We start from the raw sequence: 23,643 nt of genomic DNA, 5'->3' as shown, positions 1-23,643 counted from the left end.
AAAAACCTCATGTTTTGTGGTATTTAATCCCGAGTGTCATAGCCTCAAACATGAGATGTTGCACAAAGAACAAAGAAAATGAATACTAGAATAGGATTGGAAACGCAATTACACAATCTAGTCAACCTATCCGTTTTGTTGCATCTAAAGTGATGGTAGCTATAAGGATAGACTATTATATTAGCAATTGAAGAAACGCAATTACACATTTATCTTCATAGCCTTTCGATTACATTACATACAGTGAATCGATTTACCACTGAATTCAGATGAACAAAATTACACAACCCTTCGTGCTTAAAGCAGTTGCAACATGTAACAAATAGCATCATCAATGGAAAATGAATATGCAAATAGCCACAAATAAATAAAATAAAAAAAAAAAAAAGGTAGGGTCCAGTTCGCCATATGTACAAAACAGATACTACTTACGATTTACAAAGCTCTTTCTTGATAACCCAAAAACAAAAAACAAAAATACGAAGATTTGTGAAAAGAGGCCGATGATCAAACCTTCGATTTACAAAAACGATGAGAACCTATACCCACCCTACCTACCACCTACTTCTACTCCACTATCATCTATAAACCACACTTGTTTGTCTCACTTATAACTACATCTAAAGACTAAAGCATAATTATATTATAATAGGTTAAATAATAATAATAATAATAATTACTATTGTTATTATTATTATCATTATTATTACTTTTTGGTTTTAGTCGGCTGCTGCTACATCTTTTGTCCCATGATGGTTTCTTACAGTCCTAGGTTGCCGAGGAAATGTAAAAGGGTCGCCTCCAATTAACCCTAACCCTCCTCCTCTCCCATTACTCATCTGGCTAGATTCCGCTTTAACATCCAATGAACCTTCATTAATAAGATATAGTGACATATTTAGAAAAAAAGAAGATATATTAATTTTATTATATTTAAAAAAGGGTAAAAAAGTCATACCAGGTGGAACTACTACAGGATCTTCTGTAGCAGAAGCTATATCGCAGTTGTCTTCGTCGGAATCACTAAGAACAATCACACTTGGATCACCGATTGAAGATGAAGAACTTCTGTTTGTGATTCCGGATGTTTGGTTATAATTATTATTATATGGCATGGAATCCATCATCTCATTATTATCATCTTCTTTCATGTTATTATCAGAAGAACCACTACTCATTGATATTACTTCATGCCCATAAGGTGTAACACATTCTTCTAACTGATTTCCTTCATGTTCGCTTTTCACTTCAGAGGTTTCCATATTTGAATTTGAATTAATATTAAATTTAGATGTAGATAAAGATCCTTCCGGAAGATGCCATCTTTCAAGATCCATAAATGGACGACTCAGTCTCGTTCGCCATGATCCGTCGGATTTAACTTCAATCTCGGTTACGTCTTCATCGCAAGCTTGCATCTTTTATTTAAAAATACAAAAATTAAATTAGAATTTTGAATAAATTACATTTTTGGTCCCTGAGTGTAGCTGGTTTTTGCAATTTTGGTTCTTGTAGAGCTTTTGGTCCCTGTTCCAAGTAAAATGAATATTTTTGGTCCTTAGTAAGGAACAGGGACCAAAACTGCAAGGGAAAAACTTTTAGGATCAAACATGAAAGAATCAGTTATACTTGGGGAGCAAAAATCTAATTTGCTCTAGAATGTAACATAATTAAAAATAAATAAATAATACCATTTTCACGATACGATTTAAATAGGGATCGATGATGATGTCTTCTAAGGAATAGTTCTTCAGACAAATAGGGCATTGCCACTGCAAACAAAAACATATCATTTATGCAAATTACAGGTATACACCAATCGGAAAGGGAATGGACTAGATCATTCCATTCCATCATACAGATTGTAAAAATAATAACAGTTACCTTTCTAGATCTTTGGTTGATTTGGACAAGGGTATGAAGATCAAAACATCCAAGGTGTATGCATCCTTTAAATCTAGCAGCAGTTTTCATTCTACACCCACTCATCTGCCATTCATATAAAAAAAAACAACAAAAAAATATATTATAAAACCACCACATAAGCTTAAATTACTAAATTATGCAAATTAAATAATGGTTTTATCAGAATAGTTACAGGGCAACGAAGATTAATTGTGACATTATCTGCAATAACTTCCAAATCACTGTCACTATCATCATTTGCAGCAGCCATTCCTCCACCAATGCAACGACACACACGGGAAACAGCTTCAGTAAATGATTCACCTTCTTGTTCATTAGGAATCATGCTGATAACCTTCATTTAATATTATTATTATTATTAATTATTCAGATAAATTTTTATACTTTATAAAGAATGTACCTGTTGAATAGTACGTTGTTTTACTAATCTGACACCCAAGCAAAAAGGTCGACCATCAGAACCAGATAAAGATATTGTGTTGTGTCCCTCCACCAGGAACACCGAAATCTGAAAAGAAAATAAAATTAATTCCATTTTATTTTCATTTTCATAAACATTTTTAATTCCATTCCATTCCTCATTGTATTATGTTGTTAATTCCATTCATTCATTTGTGATTCCATTCCTTCATACAGAAGAATCAATCATAAAATAACTTACTGAAGGACCATCATCACGACCATTGGCTCCAAGTGTCTTTGATCCAGGCCTATTAATTGTCTTAACAGGAATTCCTGGAAAATCCACAACTTGGAATTTTAAATTTCAAATTATAAATTATAAATTATAAATACAAAGCATAAAAATCAAATAGTATAATGACAAAAGCTAACACACCATTGACTTTTAGATCAGGATACTGAGGCCATTGCATTCTGAATGGAACATTATCATTGAGTAAAATGCACCATGCCTGTTCAAGAAATGTGACACAAAATTTTTAATAAAATTAAAAAAAAAAATGATCCAATCTATTTGAAAATGTAATAAGATGATAAAAGAATCAAACCTGTACATCATATCCAGATTTCTCAAGTAAATGTACATTTGCTTTTGTAATTTGGAAACTTGTTTCCACATTCTGTAGTAACTGTGATTCACTAAGAAACACAAATATTGTATTACAATAAAACAGTTTAATTTTTCAAGATTTAAGCAAAATATGTAAAATCACTGTATTGAAGATAAAAAATATATATAACTTACCCATCATCCAGAACATTTGAGACACTGAGCTTTACAGGACATAAAGGGTGAGCCAAACTCTTCCAAAATCTGATCAAATAAAAATTCAAAACAAAACCCATTACATAAATATTAATATAATCAGAACCCATATAAAATACAGAAAAAAAATAACATAATCAGATTGATCAGATAAATAAGAGGGTAGATTAGATTATACATACGGATCACACCGATCGATTCTACAGATTTCACAATAATGTTGAGAAGAAACAGGTGGAGTTTCTTCAGTAGACTCTAATGGGATAATAACACATGGAATGTGTTGTAAAACATGACATTGTGGATCTGCACACTGAATCATGAACTCTGTTTTCAGAGAACTGCCACATGGACAACGAACTTTTTGATCCACAATCTCCTTTTTTTGTGTAATGCTACTACTATCAGAGACACAATGTCCACCTGTTATTGGTTCAGTTGCCCCTGTATGTGGCATTTTTCTGTAACAATAAAAACATATAAATAGGAAGTAGGAACAACTGATGTGGACTTATTTGAAAAAATTTTAAAAAAAAAAAAAACAAACTTACCTGTAAATGTCATCAATTATCTTTGTTACATCTTCCTTTCGGATAAGTTTATTCTTTTGTGGACCATGAATATCTAATAATAGAAACAAAATCAGGAGGAATGTGAGAAGAAGAAGAGAAAAAAAAAAGGTTAAAAAACAAGAGGTCCTAATCCTATACCTTCTTCATCAGAAAGCAAAGTCAGTATCCTATCCATGAGGTCCTATATTAAAGTAAACATGTCACAAATTTTTAAAAATATGTGGAGGAAATGGGAAAAATTATAGAAGGTATAATCAAATGAATATTATAAAATAATAAACAGGTATAAATTATAAATAATTAGATATACCTGCTTCCTCCCGGTTCTTGCAAGACCAAGTTGGCCAAGGACATCCTTGAGTTCTTGGATTCTAAAACGTGCCATTCTTTTCTAAAAAACGAAGAGTATATACAAAAGAAAAGAGTTAATGCTGTAAAAAGAAAAAAGAAAACACATGAACATAGAACAATCCAGAAAAAAAGTAATGTAAATAATAGTAGTAACACAAAAAGATAGATAAATAATAGAGTATCTAGGGAAATGCAGTTACTAATTTTGGAAACTTGTAAAATAATCACATCACTATGAAGATTGATTACAAAGACATACATGATAGCCCACTCAACATCCTACTACAGAACTTAGTCCCTGAAATTTTTACAGATAGCAGTATGGTTCGACCATTTGTTCAAACACTGGATGCTAAATTGATACTGATAGTCCACTGTGCTACAGTTATACATCTTGCATTATACTAGCAATGGAAGAATTAAGCAAAGCAAGGAAAATGTGCACCGATTGTTACCCACACTCAGACAGACATTTATACACCCATAGATACATACATAATATACAGTCACAGACACGTCCGTAGGGATTCAAGAGCACCGAGTCCGTAGGGATCCAAGAAAACCAACTTTTCTCTGCGTGATTTCAGACAATATGGGCAAAAAACATAACAATATCCCCGATAGCTGTAATTTATTCGAAAATCAATCACAAGGGAAAATTCAACGGCATAACATTCACATTCCGCAGCAAATCAATCAAAATTAACCTCCGTAAACGTCAATTACGACTACACTGATCATAAAAACACCATAAACTTTTTAATCAAGTGAAAATTTACCTTGTATTCGGGCACGATATCACCCATCTCTATTCAATCTTCTGTTCCAAATGAGCGGCACAAGTTCAGGTAACTAACCGGATTAATCAAATAGCAATTTACTGTAATGGTGACTGAGACGGTGAATTTTAATTAATCGAGGATTAGGGATCCTGAAAAGTGCGTGCTCTTTTGGTGAATTAGCTTGTGTTTTTGGGAATGGGCGATTGTAGTTGTAGTAATTCGCGGTGATAGTCAGTAGAGAGTAGAAGATGAAGGAGACGTAGAAGGCGGAGGCGATTAGTGGCGAACTGGTAGCGGTGTGACAGCTCGGGGACCGGACGTCAAACGAGGGTTTTTCGGTAAGGGGATTTTTAGTTTCCTTGCTTTTATAGTGTCAATCGCATCAAGGCTTTCGTATTTAACTTCACATTCATCCATCATAGTTAAGAAATAATATATTTTGAACCCATATATAGTTAAATTTGTTAATAAAATCTGGAATCTTATACAAAGTTCGTCTAAGAAAGTTTGAATCTTATACAAATTTTATGAAATTATTCATTAAAATAATCATATTTTGTGCTAGCATGTTACCATAAAACAATAGTAAAAATATGAAAATGTAGCCGGCGGAAAACTTAGGCCTGATATAAAACATCATATAAAGTTCAGCAAGTTCAAATTTATTCTTCGTGAGAAATATTAATAACAGATTCACGGTTACTGTCTAATGACACTCGATATGATTCACAGATATTAATGTTTTGATATAAAGCATCGTATAAAGTTCAACAAGTTCGAATTTATTCTTCGTGAGAAATATTAATAATAGATTCATGGTCTCCGACTAATAAAACTCGATATGATTCCCGAGTATTAATGTTTTGTTGGTTCTCAACATACCATTCAATAATGCATACATGAATGTAATCATAATTTGTTATTGCTAAAGAGTCGTAATGGGACCTAATTTTATCTATTTTGAGGGTTTGAAGTTTATATCTTAAGATAAGTGTCTAGTATAGTAGTATTTGTCATGTGATTATTGACATTAGTCGAATGGTTGGTCCTTCATAATAATCTCAATTTGATTATGTTTCCATATAGAAATATATAAGTATGCGTTTCCAAATTGATATTGATATGATCTTGACTCGATTGCAATCCCTTAAACTCTATAGATATGTTCACTACAAACCCTCACAAGCCTTTACTCGTCCAGTGTAAATCAAGGTGTTTAAAAGGCTTATTGCACATGGTTATTACAATTGAGTATCCCAAAGAAAATAGAGGGCTAGTTAGTTTTTATTTTATTATTTTAATTTTAATTATTATATCTTTTATTTTTGATGCATAGAGGACGATGCAAAGCTTAAAGTTGGGACAAGGATCCTAAACATCAAAACCAATGATACAAGCTTAAAATGATTTTTTTTTTTTTGAAAATTTTATGTTTTAGAAGAAGGCGTCATTATGGCTTTAAGCCATGCTCGATGACTTCTTAGATTTGGTGTTTTAGATTAAAAAAAAAGTCTCTGTTTACCAAGAGGTTTAGTTTTGAGAGCATCCTTTACTCCTCCAGGTCATCCTCGACTTCTTCACGGTTTGATAGTTTTGGTTAGTAACTCAATTAGACAGAAAGTATGTTCTAAAGCATCTTCTACTTCTTGGATCCATACCCGATGGTTTGCTCATTAGTGCATTTTTTCAAAACATGAAATAAGGAAAAACATTTTTTTATTTGGGAATGTTCTCTAATTCTCCATGCCATCCTTGATGGTTTCCTGAATCTTCACTTTTCTATTTTTTTTTTTTTTTTTGAAAGTTTAATAAATAGGTGACTCTTACTCAGTTTGATGATCATTCCAAACATATAATATCTATCAACTACAAAGGACTACGACAATCGTTGCACACCTTGAGGTCGATCTTATTATGAACTAATAGATTGGGAGAAAATTTTCGGACGAGCAACAATACATTTGCAATGCCTCCCTTGTGAAACTCATCAGGAAATTAAAGTCTCACCTACAACTAGAACAAAAGATTTGTAATGGATTTGTAACCATTAGGATGACTATCCTAATCAACATCATTGTAGGCACACTACCATAAATAATATGTAAAAGGGAACAAAAGACTCTGAAACTAAGTGACATAAAGACATCTCAAAAATATAAGGAATAGCTCCATAGTGAACAATAGAAGGAGCAGTAAGAAACTTGATAATCACATTAACTACATAAGCTATAAGATAAACCAAACTACCGAATACGAATGAGTGATTGTAAGATAAACCAAATTACTGACAGTAGTACGATATAAGCATGAATCTAATAGCATAACACCATCAGTCGGGTAATATCAACCATATATCTTAAGAATCATATCAACGGTCCTATTGTCAGAAAAATATACACATTTAAAATATCATATATGTATTTCTCTAAGACATAATATAACCCTTCTAAGATTGAGAAACCTCAATACCTATGAAGTCATGTCTAACCCCAAGTCTATAGCAAAATAATGAGACGAATCATGTTTCAAAGACTTAATACCATCATAGTCATTAATGATCATAAGCATGTCATCTACATATAAGGATAATAGAATATGTCATGTGCCCATGCATCTAACAAACAACGTTAAACTGTGACTACTAGGAAGAAAACCAAGAGATGTAACCCTCATATGTGTAGTGTTTGTTGGTAGTGTTGGGGCGTGGGTTAGGATATTAATATAAATCACATAATCTAAAAATCAAACTATGGATAAAATAGTAATTTTAGATCAAATATATAATAAAATGAAAACATGTAACATCCAATTTCGGATGTTCTTGATTTCAAGATAGTGGACCGTAATTTGATCGAGTAAATGTCTTGGAATTCAAGGGAATAAAGTTTAGAGCTTATTGGATGTTGATAATGTTGGTTAAGTGATTTAAGCCCTTGAATTGTGAGTTGAAGCCAAAGGGGTAAAATGGGAAAAGTAATGTTATGCACTTTTGTGTGTATTAATAAATTAATTTATGTATGATTTAAGTCAAAAGTAAGTGGTGAGAGTTGTGGGGCCTTTCAATAACTTTGCACGCATATAAGAATCAATGAAAATGAAGTTAGAATGAAGAAGTTATGATTGTTTGAAGTTGAAGCTAAAAACCGGAAAATCAAGAATTTATCGGAAAGTGCAGAGGGCCCTTTAAAAGCGTGGGGCGCCCCCACCTAGTGGGATACATATTTTTTTTAGGGTTTTTGGAGTATTTAAAGGCCATTAACCTTAAGAGTTCATCATTTTCAGCCTCCACCTCCTCTAAAACACCTCTAATGAAACCCTATGTAACATCCCAAGTTTGTCATTTGAAGTCTCTGGGGATGGAAGGGTAAAGCCATGAAGAGCCTAAGGGCTAAATTGTAATTTTGGGACCAGGAGGAGTACGTTGCGCATACATAAGGGTACACTGAGCGTACTAAGGCGCGCCCCAGTACGCCGGGCGTACACTTGTGTACGTTGGGCGTACTCATAAAGGATGAAAATCCTAATATCTCGGGTTGGGGGCTATATAAACATCCTTTTGGCTCATTTTCTCTCTTCCTTCTCAGCCTCCATCCTCCAAAAACGTCCCAACCCCTAGTTCTTGTGTGAGAGTGTGAGTTAGTGGGTATCTTGAGCTCTTAGAGGTGGAGACATTGCACCAAGAAGTTGGAGAAGAAGATCGACTTGTAGATCTGAAGTTAGTTTGTGTCCTAGAAGCTCCAGAAAGTAAAAAAAAACTTCAAACTTTATGCTTGTATATCATAGATCTAGCCATTCTAGCATTTTGGAACCATTTTTAGTCCTAAAAGTTCCAAGATGATGTATGTTGTGGTTTGGACGAGATGATTTGTCCTTCTAGACTCTTGATGGGGTGTTAAGTGATAAAAATGAGGTCTCAATGGTCTAAGAGGTCCCATGCAAGTAGTATAAAGGTCTTAATAGATTAAGACTTTGGATTAAGAGCTTTCTGGACGTCCAAAGTGATAAAGTTCGAGACTTTATGAGTCCTAGGCACATTTGGTCAATGGATATGGAGTTTGGGCTTAAGTACTTAAGCCATTAAGCACTTATTAAGGTTTTGGTGAAACCATGCGTACGCCCAACGTAAGGTTCTATAGGCCCAACGTACTAAGTCAATGGCCCGTTTTCTAGTCAAGGCAAGACTCGCATACGCCCCACGTAGCTTTGGGGTATGCCCAACATACGTTTTTTGTGGACTTTTGGTGATTTGGCCTTGGGTTTGGGCTACTTTTTGTGCTAGTAAGGTTTGGGCCTTGCTGGACTTTCTGAGTAGATTGTGTTGGGCAGTTTTAGTGATAACGGATCATGGGGTTAAGCCCAATAAGGAGGTTGGGCCCAACTTAGTAAATTGGGCCAATAATGGGCCTTACATAAGGTCTATCAAGGTTATGGACTTAGAATTGGTCCTTGACCCAATATAAGGGAATGGACATGATGGATTGAGTGGACCCTCTTTGCCAAGTTTGTTATGTTGTATAATGACTTGGTATTTATTGTGTGATAGTTTGGGATTTCCAGTGAACTAGCGGTTCGGGAGTTCATTTCTTCATATCAGATCAGCGTTGCGAGGTGATTTATCCTCACTATATCAACAGGGTCTAAGGCACCAAGGTTGGCCCTTTATCGGATTTGTATCCTGGTGTTGTTTGATATGTTTATTGATCTGATAGATCTGCATCCTGGTAGTTAGGATGGTATTATGTTAGTGACCTAGTTTAGGTCGGTATCCTGGTATATAGGACGATGCTATGTTAGTGACATGGTTTAGGTCGGTACCCTGGTATATAGGATGATGTTATGTTAGTGACCGGTTAGGTCGGTATCTTGGTTAGGATGTTGCTATGCTATATGATCTGTTAGATAGGTTTTGATGGGTTTTGGTCCTAAGAACATCCTATGTGCTCATACAAACCCTAATGCTTGGATCTAGGTTTCTCTATTGTACATGCAAGTAGGGGTGCAAACGAGCCGAGCCGAGCCCGAGCCTGGCCAGGCTCGGCTCGGGCTCGTTTAAGTTATATAAGGCTCGAGCTCGAGCTCGGCTCGATTCGAGCTTCCTTGTACTGAGCTTGGCTTGAGCTCGTAAAGAATTATACAAGCTCGGCTCGAGCTCGGGCTCGACTCGTTTTTTATCTGATATATCTAAATAAGCTTAAGCTCGGCTCGAGCTCGTTAAGAAGCTCGTTTACTAATACTCTAAATCCATAATTCCCCTAATATGTTTTTATTTTAATATATATAAATAATATTAAATTATATTGTATAAAGGCTCGTTTAGGCTCGCGAGCCTAATCAAGCTTAATGACATAGGCTTGAGCTCGAGCTCGTTTAATAAACGAGCTTAATATTAAGCTCGAGCTCGGCTCGGGCTCGTTTAAAATCGATTTCGAGTCGAGATTTTAACGATCCGATCTCGAGTAGCTCGCGAGTAGCTTGGCTCGTTTGCACCCCTACATGCAAGTTATCCAAGACTATAAACCCTAATTCTAGCATTCAAGTAATCATATTAACATGAGAATAGGTTTAAGATGTTACCTTGATTGTTATGTAGCAATAAAAATCTCAAATTTCCTTGTATTGACTTTAGAAAGCTTAGAGTCACAAATGTCACTCCTCTAATGGCTCACAAACACCACAAGCAAGAGGATGAAGAGGAGAGAGGATGGAGGCTGCCCTAAAACATGTGAAACCCTAGAATGAAGCTTAGCCATGTTTTTGGTCCTTAAGGGGTCTATATATAGTGAGGCTATTAGGGTTATCTAACAAGGAAACCCTAATTTGGATGCTTAAGCCCTAAGCAACCCATGGACCCCTTTAATTAAGGCCTTGGACGATTTCCTTATGGGTTTCCCCATAGAATTCTTCCACTCCTTAATATAAGGCAATCCATGGCCCAAATTGCAATTATCTTATAATTACAATTCCAGTCCCTTAAGTTTAATTAATCTCTTTTAGTCACAAAACTAATTACCAATTAATTCTTGACTAATATTAATTAAACAATATGATTTCTCCTTTAATATATTATTCCCATAATATATTAATAAATCATATTTAATCCTTTCTCTCCATAATTCATCCTATCAAGTTGCTTTGGTGAAGGCAACCCAAAAGGACCATGCACCATCGGGTCAAGTACATACCAAAATAGTAATGGACTTAGACACTAATCCAACAGTCTCCCACTTGGATAAGTCTAATAACTACTATGCGTATGACTTCAGATCCTGATCTGCAATCGTAGCTTTCCAAAGCCGCTGTCAACTCTGATCCTATCAGATACGCGTGTCCTTAGATAAGGGATCATATATTCCTCCATTCTAGATATCGTATGAGACATGATTTCTAATAATTCTCTTTGTACTATTTCTCGATTCCCGATTTATGACGACTGACTAATTGAACAAATCAAATTAGCCCTATCCCGGCCGAGCATTTACGTTTGTCATCACAAAATCATTGAGGGGCCCAAAGATATCGCTTTTATCCAACTTTGGATAAAAGGAACGGATAAACTTTGATACAATGCTTGCTTGCACTTACTCACCGAATCACACACAACAATATGTTTTATAACACCAAGTTACTAGTGCGTTTACATATTATCAATGTGCAACCAATTTGCAAGATACAACTCACACATCTCGGTTTCAAGAATATAAGATGTTATCGTCTCACCAATCACTCGTGATAACAATCCATGGAGTGATCCAAGTGAGTGTGGGTTTAATCCAATGCTCAAATTCATATTCATAAGCACTCATGAATGTTGCAGCAAACATTTGCTTATGTCTAATACTCTTTTAGACATTCCACACACCAATTCATGATAGTCTTCATTCATACCTACTTCCAACATATGAACGACTGTGGCCCGTTCGAATAATTTGACTATTCTTAACCAATTAAATTATTCAGGAAGTCAAAACATGCAAAGTGAAACACAAGGATAATACTAATCCCATATGGCCTCAAACCTTTGAGTATAAATAAAACACCTTTTATTTATCACCATGTCGATTACTCATTATTTGTCGTTTCGGTTAGTCAACGTCTTACTTGAATTACAACACTTGTCCCATGCTCCTAGCATGCACACAATGTTTATCTATGGTTCTTACTTTGTGAAATAGATCAAATTGAACACATTTCCAATCATTCTCATTTCACAACTCCAAATCCTTTTCATAAGTATAAGAATATCAAATTCTTGTCACTTATAGAATATGCTAGATTCTAACATTTTATGCAACGATCCATTTGTAATATCACCGCACCAAAGTCACAAAGACTATTGTCAATGAAATTACAAATTCCTCTATCGTAGATTGTTACAATATAATTCCTTAGATATGATGTTTCTCATTCAAAGTACATTCCTTTGAACATCCTTTTGCGTAAAAGTTTCTAATCTAGACATAGATTTTCAATATTCAATTCCCAATATGGACACATTTCCATATTTTCCATATGACAACTTATTCTCGATAGAATCTTTTCTATTTTCATAATAATGTCGACATGGTCCATCCAATATCATACTTCCAACTACTCACAAGCGACCAATCTTAGGCGAACTTTGGATTGTCCTTAGATAATTGTTTAATTATCTTAGTCAAAACCGATTCTTGTCCTTTTCCCTCTAAATGCGCTAGACAATTGGAAAATTTTAGAATGGTCAAATATGATAGCATTTGCAATCGATCCTATACCCGAAGCATATGGGACACAATGCATAATGTCTTACATAAAGATTTGATACTTTATCAATCTTCCGCTATAATATTTCATTTGCTATGTTCTCAAAATTTGAATTGTGAAGAGGAATGTCGTAATCATAATCGAAATTTAAGAACACACTATGTACCTTTGACTAAATTTATTAACATTCCACAACCTAAGCCTTTAGATTTGAAATGAAGCATAATATTCTCTCCCTTAATTATAGCAAAACAACTATTCCATCCTTACAACTTTCCAAAGAATGACTCTTGTTTTCTATAATTAATATTGCCAACTTGCAATACTTTCCTTAATAATCATACAATCATAACATTTATGCTCCCACTATCATGATGATTATTATAAACATAACACTTATGCTCCCACTAGCTTTGACATGTATTCAGAAACAACTTAACTTTCAGAAAAACAATGCTTATTGAATTTCTTAAGTTCATGTTTCTAATACTTAGTGCTTTGATAATTTTTTATCAAGGGTTCTTGAACTTATACATCTTTGCCTTAGATAGTTCATATGTGTGTCTAAACAATTGCCAAACCTCACAATTCAAATTATGGAAAGGGATACCGTAACCATAATCGAATTCGAGAATGCAATTTTACAATCATTATCTTCTTAAAATCTTTCTTAGTGAAAGCATTTCCTCACAATCATTTTCATGAAGGAGGAAATCTTATGACACTTAGATTTAAACGGTGTATGTGTTCCTATCCATGTGAATTTGTTAAAACCAAAGTTTACGACAAATTCAAACTCATATGGATCGAACTTTCTTAATCTCGATTTCTTGCCTTATGGTAGCACAGCTGCCCACCATGTCTTCCAAGTAGTTAAGCAGCTCACTTTTTCCTATCAATGTACTTTTCATTGATCAAGGTCCTTGCCTTTTATGCATTCAAATGAGAACTCATAGAATTCACATGCATAATTGGAACGGAACAGAAACAAAATAATGTCAACACGATAGGTTGTAAACCTCAACTCGTGTGCTAGTGATGATCGATAAGGTTTATTTGATTTGTTCTTGAAACCTTCCAAGGCCATTAAGACTCCCACTGACTCCTTGACATATAAGATTCTCTTGTCAATAACCATTTCTTGACAAAACAAATATTCAAGAGTTAGTGTAGCTTTTATCAAAACACTTCATAAAATGGTCATAGTTGGTCTTTGTCTTATCCAAGACATCGCAACTTTCCACATTTGATGAATGTTATAAACCTTCTTAATACTTTTTACTCATTGTCACAATCTTAACTTTAAGACTTGTTATTGGAACGAAGTATGATAGACCTTTTGATTTAACCATTTCTTCAATTCTTGATTTCTCTTCTTATACATACAATTGTACTAAGACTCACTTAGAGTATCAATTGAGATATGGTTCTTAATCATTATGACTTATCATAAAGCATAAAAGGTACTCTCCCTTCTTCTTAGAATGGAGAAACTTTTATCTTTCTGCCTACTTGATTCTTCTTATTCGTTCTGCTATTGATTTAAAATTTTTCAATCTATTCAGAATTACACTTAATCTTATAAGTATAATCATATTTACTAAACTTTTAGTAAATCATGACGAATATTTTGTTACTCTTATGGTGGACTTGATCAACACGCAGCTTTGTGTGCTCGATCTCCTAGTCCTTCACTTGACACTTTGTCAATGAATTAGTCTAATTTCCAAATACGAAATTTCTCATTCATCGTGCAACCAAGTTGCATGATTCCAAGTTTCTGTCCAATTGAAGCTTGGGCGATGAGAAACTCTCTCTATTTGGTAAATTCTCGACATTTCTATAAATAACATAACAAGAACCAAATCCATTATTGCTAATAATAGAAACATTCAAATATCAATTTTTCATATACGCCAATGCAAGGATAAATAAATAATATAAAATCAAAATTTATTTTATTGCGGAAAAATTTGTCCTTACAATGCAATTCATTGAAAAACTATGCTAATACATCTTTCTTAGCAATCTAATTCTAACTCTAAGTAGTAGCTCAAGAATCTAATCTTCGAGAAATGCGATCGAAATCCATTCCTTCACGGTTAGATTCTGCTCACTTCTTCCCTTAAGCTTCCTTTCTTTTCTTCGATTCATCAATTGTAATCTTATCACATTATGTATTATGAATCTAGAATAGAAGCTTAAAAAAGTTAGTTAATGGATTTAACCTATATTAGAGCCATACGTTTCGACTCTCCCATCTCTTAGATCTCTTAGGTAAATGGGGCAGCTTCGTCTCCAATGCCTTTTTCTCTTGTAAATAAAAGCAAATTGACTCTTTTGGAACATGACAAGGAACTACTTTAGACATTGCCTTTCTCTTATGATCAAACTTTTCGATCATAACATGTCTTTCGTTGCCATTGTCTATATCCATAGAGGTCTTGAAGGCAGATTCACCAATCAACTTTGCTTTTCTATTGCGCCAAACCATTTCTGATTCAGCAACAATAAGCATATAGGTGAGATCTATAAGGGTCACGTCGGGGTTCATCATATAGTACTCTCTTACGAACTCACTATATGAGTTAGGAAGTGACTGAAGAACCCAACCAATAGCCATTTCCCCACAGACGACGGATCCCAACATTCTTAACCTATCAATGTGTGACTTCATCCCTAGGACGTGTGCACACACCGACTTTCCTTCTTTATGTTTACTTGCCAAAAGGGCTTGAGTGATCTTGAACTTTTCAAGCCTTTGAACTTGTGGGTTAGGGAGAATAATTGGAGGAGGTGGAGGAAGTGAAGTATGATTTCTTGTTCCTCGATCGAATCGTAGAATATCATCTTCATGTGGAATGCTCATTCGACGGGATTTGGGAAGACCATAGTTGTCGAACTTTGACATCTACAAAACGGGAGAAAACGAATTCAAGTTAGTTGTTTGATTGAGTCCTTAGTAAATCACCCAAATGAGATACTAAGGCTAGGACCCAACACAATATTCTACAACTCGGGAGAGGGATGCCGTAACCCAAATTACAGAACATTTGAAGGTAAGTGAATGACGATTCACTAACTTCCACCATGAAAAACGAAAAAGAAATTTAAGTTTTAAATCTATGAAAACTCCTAGATCCTTTGAGATTCATTGAACACTTCAATGGCATGTTTAAATCTCGATATGCCCTTATTGTTTGTGACTGGGATGCCGAGGATCACAAAGCGGGTGTGAATAACCATACAAACTTACATGGTGCCCTCACATGTTACAGTCACCTATTCGATGTGCCGGTAAACCACGCACGCTCCACCGAACTATGACAAACATTGAGTCACCCTTTGCTACCTTTGCTTAGAACCATTTAGTGTGCCGGTAAACCACACACGCTCCACTAACGTCTTTGCAAGGGCACAAAGTGTAATTTCATGGAATTGCATCAATTCACTTTTGCCTAAGTAACTAAGATTGGGAATTTTATGAAAACATTTAGTTACTTTTGTAATTCATTATACTTATAATGGAAGGTTTTCGTCCTATCCTACCCGTTCGGCTAACGACCCTCCACTAGTTGACATAAGGTTTATTCTTGATTAGTTCTTGAAACTTTTCAAGACCATTAAGACTCCCACTGACTCCTTGACATATAAGATTCTTTTGTCAATAACATTTATTGACAAACAAATATTCAAGAGTTAATGTAGCTTTTATCTAGACAAAAAAAAACTTCACAAAATTGGTCCTAGTTGGTCTTTGTCTTATCCAAGACATCACAACTTTCCAATTTCAAATGTACAAGAATATGAAAACCTTTTTTCAAATTCCACATTTGATGGATGTTATAAACCTTCTTGTCACTCATTGTCACAATCTTAACTTTAAGACTTGGTTTTGGAACGAAGTATGATTGACTTCTTGATTTAACCATTTATTCAATTCTTGATTCCTCTTCTCAGACATACAATTGTACTAAGACTCACTTAGAGGATCAATTGAGATATGGTTCTTAATCATTAAGACCTATCATAAAACATAATAAAAGGTACTCTCCCTTCTTCTTAGAATAGAGAAACTTTTATCTTTCTGCCTACTTGATTCTTCTTATTCGTTCTGCTATTGATTTAAACTCTTTCAATCAATTCAGAATTACACTTAATCTTATAAGTATAATCATATTTACTAAACTTTTAGTAAATCATAACGAATATCTTTGTTACCTTTGTGGTGGACTTGATCAACACATAACTTTGTGTACTCGATCTCCTAGTCCTTCACTTGACACTTTGTCAACGAATTAGTCTAATTTCCAAATATGAAATTTCTCATTCATCATGCAATACTCGTTGTATGATTCCAAGTTTCTATCCAATTGAAACTTGGGCGATGAGAAACTCTCCCTATATGGTAAATTCTCGACATTTCCACAAATAACATAATTAAGAATCAAAACCATTATTGTTAATCAATTTTTCATACACGCCATTGCAAGGATAAATAAATAAACAAAATTCAATTTTATTTTATTGCGGAAAAATTTGTCCTTACAATGCAATTCATTGAAAAACTATGTTAATACATATTTCTTAGCAATCTATTCTAACTCTAAGTAGTAACTCAAGATTCTAATCTTCAAGTAATGTGATCGAAATCCATTTCTTCATGATTAGATTCCGCTCACTTCTTCCCTTAAGTTTCCTCTCTTTTCTTCGATCCTACAAGACATCGAAATGTAATCTTATCACATCATGTACTAAGAATCTAGAATAGGAACTTGAAAGAGTTAGTTAATGGATTTTACCTAAAGCAGAACCATACGTTTTGACTATCCCATCTCTTAGATCTCTTAGGTAAATAGGGCAGCTTCGTCTCCAATGCCCCTTCTCTTGGCAATAAAAACAAATTGAATCTTTTGGAACAACAAACGGAACTACTTCTGACTTTGCCTCTCTCTCTTATGATCAAACTCTTCAATCATGGCATGTCTTTCGTTGCCATTGCCTATATCCATAGAGGTCTGGAAGGCAGATTCACCAATCAACTTTTCTTTTCAAGTGCGCCAAATCATTGCTGATTCAGCAGCAATAAGCATGTAGGTGAGATCTATAAGGGTCACGTCGTGGTTCATCATATAGTACTCTCTCACGAACTCACTATACGAGTTAGGAAGTGACTGAAGAACCCAGTCAACAGCCAGCTCCACACAAACAACAGATCCCAACATTCTTAACCTATCAATGTGTGACTTCATCTCTAGGATGTGTGCACACACCGACTTTCCTTCTTCATGTTTACTTGCCAAAAGGGCTTGAGTGAGCTTGAACTTTTCAAGCCTTCGAACTTGTGGGTTAGGGAGAATAATTGGAGGAGGTGGAGGAAGTGAAGCATGATTTCTTGTTCCTCAATCGAATCGTGGAATATCATCTTCATGTGGAAAGCTTGTTCCACGGGATTTGGGAATACCATAGTTGTCATACTTTGACATCAACAAAACGGGAGAAAACAAATTCAAGTTAGTTGATTGATTGAGTCCTTAATAAATCACCCAAATGAGATACTAAGGCTAGGACCCAACACAATATTCCACAACTTGGGAGAGGGATGCCGTAACCCAAATTGAAGAACATTTGAAGGTAAGTGAATGACGATTCACTAATTTTCCACCATGAAAAACGAAAAACAAATTAAGTTTTAAATGCTTTGAAAACTCCTAGATCCTTTGAGATTCATTGAACTTTTCAATGGCATGTTTAAATCTCGATATGCCCCTCGATTTGTGACTGAGATGCCGAGGATCACAAAACAGGGTGTGAATAACCATGCAAACTTACATGGTGCCCCCACATGTTACAGTCACCTATTCGTTGTGCTGGTTAACCACACACGCTCCACCGAACTATGACAAACATTGAGTCACCCTTTGCTACCTTTGCTTAGACCCATTTAGTGTGCCGGTTAACCACACACGCTCCACTAACGTCTTCGCTAGGGTACAAAGTGTAATTTCATAGAATTGCATCAATTCACTTTTGCCTAGAGTAACTAAGATTGGGAATTTGTAAAAAAAACATTTAGTTACTTTTGTACTTCATTATACTTATAATGGAAGGTTTCTATTCTATCCTACCCGTTTGGCTAACGACCCTCCACTAGTCAAGAGCGCGGTGGGTAAGAGTGGATACCCATTCAATCGCCATTTTATAGGCAATTTCCTTAAACACCCCTTATAGACCAGCTTCGTGAATGAGGCCTACTAACGATAAGACTGACTTTTACTCATACATATATATAATGTTAGACTTTTAATGTTATATATTGTATAGGGTGTATTTTACACTTTTAAAATATTAGGTGGTCAAATTTAATAATTATACTTTTAATTCAATTAAATTGTAAACCAAAACTTTTATGGATTTATTAAACCTCTTTTAATTATACACCTTAATTAATTAATAAAACCATAAGGGTGTAATTTGAACTTTTTCAAAACAATACTAGGGTTTTAGAATTTAACATTCCTAATTAAACTTTTAATCAACTTTTAAATTCCAAAACTTGAGGGCAAGTTTTGAAACATTTCAAAACATTAGGGTTTAGAATTTAAATATACATCAAAATTAAACTATTAATCAAAATTTAAATTCCAAAACTTGAGGGCAAGTTTTGAAACCTTTTTCAAAACATTAGGGTTTTAACTATTTAAATTTCAAAACAACAAAACTTTTGGGTTCAAATTTAAACTATAAAACCTAAAGGGGAAAATATGAAACTTTTCATAACACAAGGATCAAATAACAAATAATCTAAATTAACAAGTAATCACATAATTATCCATATTTGATTTATTTAATGATTTCTTGCAAAACAATTTATCAATTTAATCAAAATAATTAATCAATTATCACATAGGGAAACTAATATTTTATTAATTGATAAATATCTTCAATTAGATCAAGAATATAGTCAAATATATCATAAAATCAGATTTATATTGATCTAATATGATAAGGAAACTATCCTTAAGCAAAAACAGCAAAAAATCCCGGTTTTCCCTCCTTCTGACGAGCCGACTCGCCGAGTCAGGCATGGACTCGTCGAGTCAGCATGGACTCAGCGAGTTCATCTATGGACTCTGCGAGTCCAGCCTCCAGGACCACAAAAATCGAATTTTTCAATCATACAATGCATCAATACAATAGAAACCAGTCTAGGCTCTGATACCACTGATGGGTTTTGGTCCTAAGAACATCCTATGTGCTCATACAAACCCTAATGCTTGGATCTAGGTTTCTCTATTGTACATGCAAGTTATCCAAGACTATAAACCCTAATTCTAGCATTCAAGTAATCATATTAACATGATAATAGGTTTAAGATGTTACCTTGATTGTTATGTAGCAATAACAATCTCAAATTTCCTTGTATTGACTTTAGAAAGCTTAGAGTCACAAATGTCACTCCTCTAATGGCTCACAAACACCACAAGCAAGAGGATGAAGAGGAGAGAGGATGGAGGCTGCCCTAAAACATGTGAAACCCTAGAATGAAGCTTAGCCACGTTTTTGGTCCTTAAGGGGTTTATATATAGTGAGGCTATTAGGGTTATCTAACAAGGAAACCCAAATTTGGATGCTTAAGCCCTAAGCAACCCATGGACCCCTTTAATTAAGGCCTTGGACGATTTCCTTATGGGTTTCCCCATAGAATTCGTCCACTCCTTAATATAAGGCAATCCATGGCCCAAATTGCAATTATCTTATAATTACAATTCCAGTCCTTTAAGTTTAATTAATCTCTTTTAGTCACAAAACTAATTACCAATTAATTCTTGACTAATATTAATTAAACAATATGATTTCTCCTTTAATATATTATTCCCATAATATATTAATAAATCATATTTAATCCTTTCTCTCCATAATTCATCCTATCAAGTTGCTTTGGTGAAGGCAACCCAAAAGGACCATGCACCATCGGGTCAAGTACATACCAAAATAGTTATGGACTTAGACACTAATCCAACAGGTTTGTTGTCTATGGACTGTTATGTGATTATCTGTTATATGTGCACATGGTTGTTTGATTGGGGTTTGGGTTGAGGCGGGTCCTGCTTTGTGCAGTAGGCCAACATACCTAGGGCGGACCGAATAAACTGCAGACCCAGGAAGGCACCTAGTCAGGCCGAAGGCCCGACGAGCGGTCCGGATAGGCTGAAGGCCCCGAGAGGGCGGTCCAGATGTGTCGAGGCTCAGAGAGTGGGCCAAATAGACTGAAGGCCCGGTGCGGGCGTTCCAGTCATACTGTAGGCTCAAAGAGTGGATCAAGTGGACTGAAGGCCCAGTGCGGGCGGACCAGTCACACTGTAGACTCGAGATGCATGGCCGTTTTGTATTGGTTTATATGATATGTTATGATTATGGTTATATGAGGTTGGTATTTTGGGGGTAACTTACTAAGCCTTCGAGCCTACATTTATCGATTATTGTTTCAGGTGCAACGGAGGACTGCGGGAAGGCGAAGGTGTGACCGTACACTTCCTCGAACTATGACTATGATTTCTGGGAACTCTGATAGGAAACTATTTTGAAAACAAATTGTAATAACTTAATGGGTTTTAATTGGTTGAAAAAGTTTTAATGTGGTATGATTTTTATGGATTTTACACCCTAGCCTCCATTAAAGTTTTTGGAACTCATCCTCTCCCCTAAATCCATTTTGGTACTCTCTTAATGTCCATTTGGTGTTTTCTTTTGGTGGTATTGTGCTCTGGAAAAGGAAGAATAAAAATAAAGATTAGTCTTTGAAGCTATGTATTTGAAGTATTCAACCTCCATTCACCTTCTAGGCCTTTATAAGTTACAAAGTTCTATGCTTTATTGTGTTTTATCTTTATATCTATAAATATATGGATTTTTATTCCATTTTATTGAGTTTTGGTGCCTTGTTGGTTTTTTCCATATATTTTGTAAAGTTCTTGAGCATTTGATTGATTTTTGGGATGATATATGGTCATTTGGTGGATTAGAGGGTGCATGCAAGAGCTATCTTTACTTTAATCATAAAATAAAAAAGATGGATCTTTGGCCATTTCTCAACTTAGAATTTTAGATCTTGGAAGTTTGTGGACTTATAATGGATAAAGTTGGAAACTTTATCCATTTATACATCATGTTGATTCAAATATGAAAGTGGAAGACTTGGACTTATTAGATTAAGACAAGAAAGATGCGTTATTGGGATCTTTGGGACTTAAAGTCCAAATCTTGGTTGTTTAAACCATGGGAATGGATAAAGTTGGAAACTTGATCCATTAAGTCACTTAGAAGAATTAGATATAAGATTTGTGCCTTTGGACTTAAAGGATTAAGTCCTTAAAAGAAAAGACTATTAAGCGGAGAAACCGTGACATGGAGGGTCGTTGGCCACGGTGCAGTGGACGAGAGGCCCCACGTCTATTTTTTTTTATCTTGGCCACGACGTGGTAATCCTTTGACCTTTGACTATTGACTTTTTAACCAGCATGGATTTTGGTCAAACCTTGCTATAATTGAATGTTTGGCTAAGAAATGGTCTCGTTTTGGCATTAGGTAGCTTGGATTAGTTGTTTTGATGATAAGGTAGATGTTAAGCTTATGTTGAGTAGTCAGGTGAGTTTTCTCACTATACTATGTAGGACACTAGGTGTCTTGATATGCTAGATTGTCTTTGTGACTTTTGCAAGAAAGACCATGGTTGGATCATGCCAGGAAAGACTGTAGTTGGGTTGTAGCAACGAAAGTGATTGTAAGACTATGGTTGGATCATAGCATTCACAACATGTGTCATTGTATGTATGTTTGTCTTTGTGACTTGCATGAAAGACCATGACTGGATCATGGCAGGAAAGACTGCAACTAAGCTGTAGCAATGGAAGTAATTGTAAGATTATGGTTGGATCATTACATTCACATGGGTTGAAAATATACCCCTAGGATTGGGCCCACTGTATGTATGGTATGTGGTATTGTGGGAAACTCACTAAGCTTTGTGCTTACGACTTTATGTTTAAATTGTTTTAGGTTTGTTGTATATTAAAGGAAGGGTGTGTCTTGATTTCATCACACCCATTAGAGATCTTCGCACTTAATAACTCTTATGTATATACTCTGATAAATGTTTTGAATCAGTAGGTTTTTATTTAGATCTTTGAAGTTGTAACTAGAACAAATGCTTTTAATTTTAAATGAAAATTTTTGTTTAAATTTATTATGTTACAAGTTGGTATCAGAGCCTTAGTTTGAGGGATTATGGCGCACTTTACAATGTGTCTGAACTCAAACTGAGGACTATAGGATTTCATTTTACAAAAACATTTTCTGAAAAATTTTTACAAAAAAATAAGGAAGTGATATGTGCAATCATTCGGGGCTCAAGTAAGTGATTCCCAAAATACCCTTACATGTTGATACGTTATATGTGTTTGTAACATCCTAACTCCCAGGTATAAATTTTAAAGCTTCTATATTCATAATTATAGACCTACTCAATGAGTTAGCTGCCCCAACTCGTCGTGTAGAAACTGATAAAGTTGCATGGATTCTAGAACCTACTCGATGAGTTGGAGGACCCAACTCGACGAGTTAGAGGACCCAACTCGACGAGTTGAAATTGGACATGAAAACTCTAATTTTTAGGGTTTGCACCCTATTTAAAGGACCTTAAGTCCTCCCTCCAGCCTCCTTACCACCTTTCATGTCCAGGATCAAACCCTAATTGAGCTAACCTACTATTTGAGTGTGTGTGTGTGAGGCTAAAAGTGTGTGTTTGGTGCATTTGTTGAAGAGACTTGAAGGTTGAGAAGCTTGGAACAAGAAGGAACTTGTAGATCCAGCATCTACTTTGTTTTGGAATTCATTTGAAGGTAAAAAGTCATTACCTTGATCATTTTCTTGTTAGATCTCTTCATTCAAGAGTTTAGGGTCATTTCTAGATTATTCTTGAGACATATCTAGTATTGAGCACATCTTGAAGTGAGGAGTTCAAATATGGACTCCTCTAGGCCCT

At 35.0% G+C, this 23,643-nt stretch overlaps 1 protein-coding gene across 1 annotated transcript; it reads right to left on the bottom strand.

The window, feature by feature from the left end:
* Positions 1-346: 346 nt before the first annotated feature.
* On the bottom strand, positions 347-5,234 carry LOC145068458 (E3 SUMO-protein ligase SIZ1-like). Its single transcript, XM_079015427.1, has 15 exons — positions 4,857-5,234; positions 4,037-4,117; positions 3,865-3,907; positions 3,706-3,778; positions 3,337-3,615; positions 3,134-3,202; positions 2,937-3,027; positions 2,765-2,840; positions 2,588-2,661; positions 2,327-2,434; positions 2,099-2,260; positions 1,885-1,989; positions 1,692-1,772; positions 959-1,418; positions 347-871 (listed from the first exon to the last, which is right to left on the bottom strand). Exons 1-15 carry the CDS (start codon positions 4,881-4,883, stop codon positions 720-722), a joined length of 1,881 nt encoding a protein of 626 aa, XP_078871553.1. The 5' UTR covers positions 4,884-5,234; the 3' UTR covers positions 347-719.
* Positions 5,235-23,643: the final 18,409 nt, after the last annotated feature.

The sequence above is a fragment of the Lactuca serriola genome, chromosome 8 (assembly GCF_051521515.1).
Source record: "Lactuca serriola cultivar US96UC23 chromosome 8, Lser_US96UC23_V15, whole genome shotgun sequence".
Taxonomy (NCBI): Eukaryota; Viridiplantae; Streptophyta; class Magnoliopsida; order Asterales; family Asteraceae; genus Lactuca; species Lactuca serriola.
The sequence above is the reverse complement of the archived record's forward strand: the minus strand, read 5'-3'. Positions and strand labels throughout refer to the sequence as shown.

Coding starts and splice junctions, on each gene's coding strand:
- LOC145068458 (XM_079015427.1), bottom strand. CDS start 4,883: ATGGGTGATATCGTGCCCGAATACAAG. Junction 2,841..2,936: donor AATCTGGATATGATGTACAG/GTTTGATTCTTT, acceptor TTTCTTGAACAG/GCATGGTGCATTTTACTCAA. Junction 1,990..2,098: donor CAATTAATCTTCGTTGCCCT/GTAACTATTCTG, acceptor TATGAATGGCAG/ATGAGTGGGTGTAGAATGAA.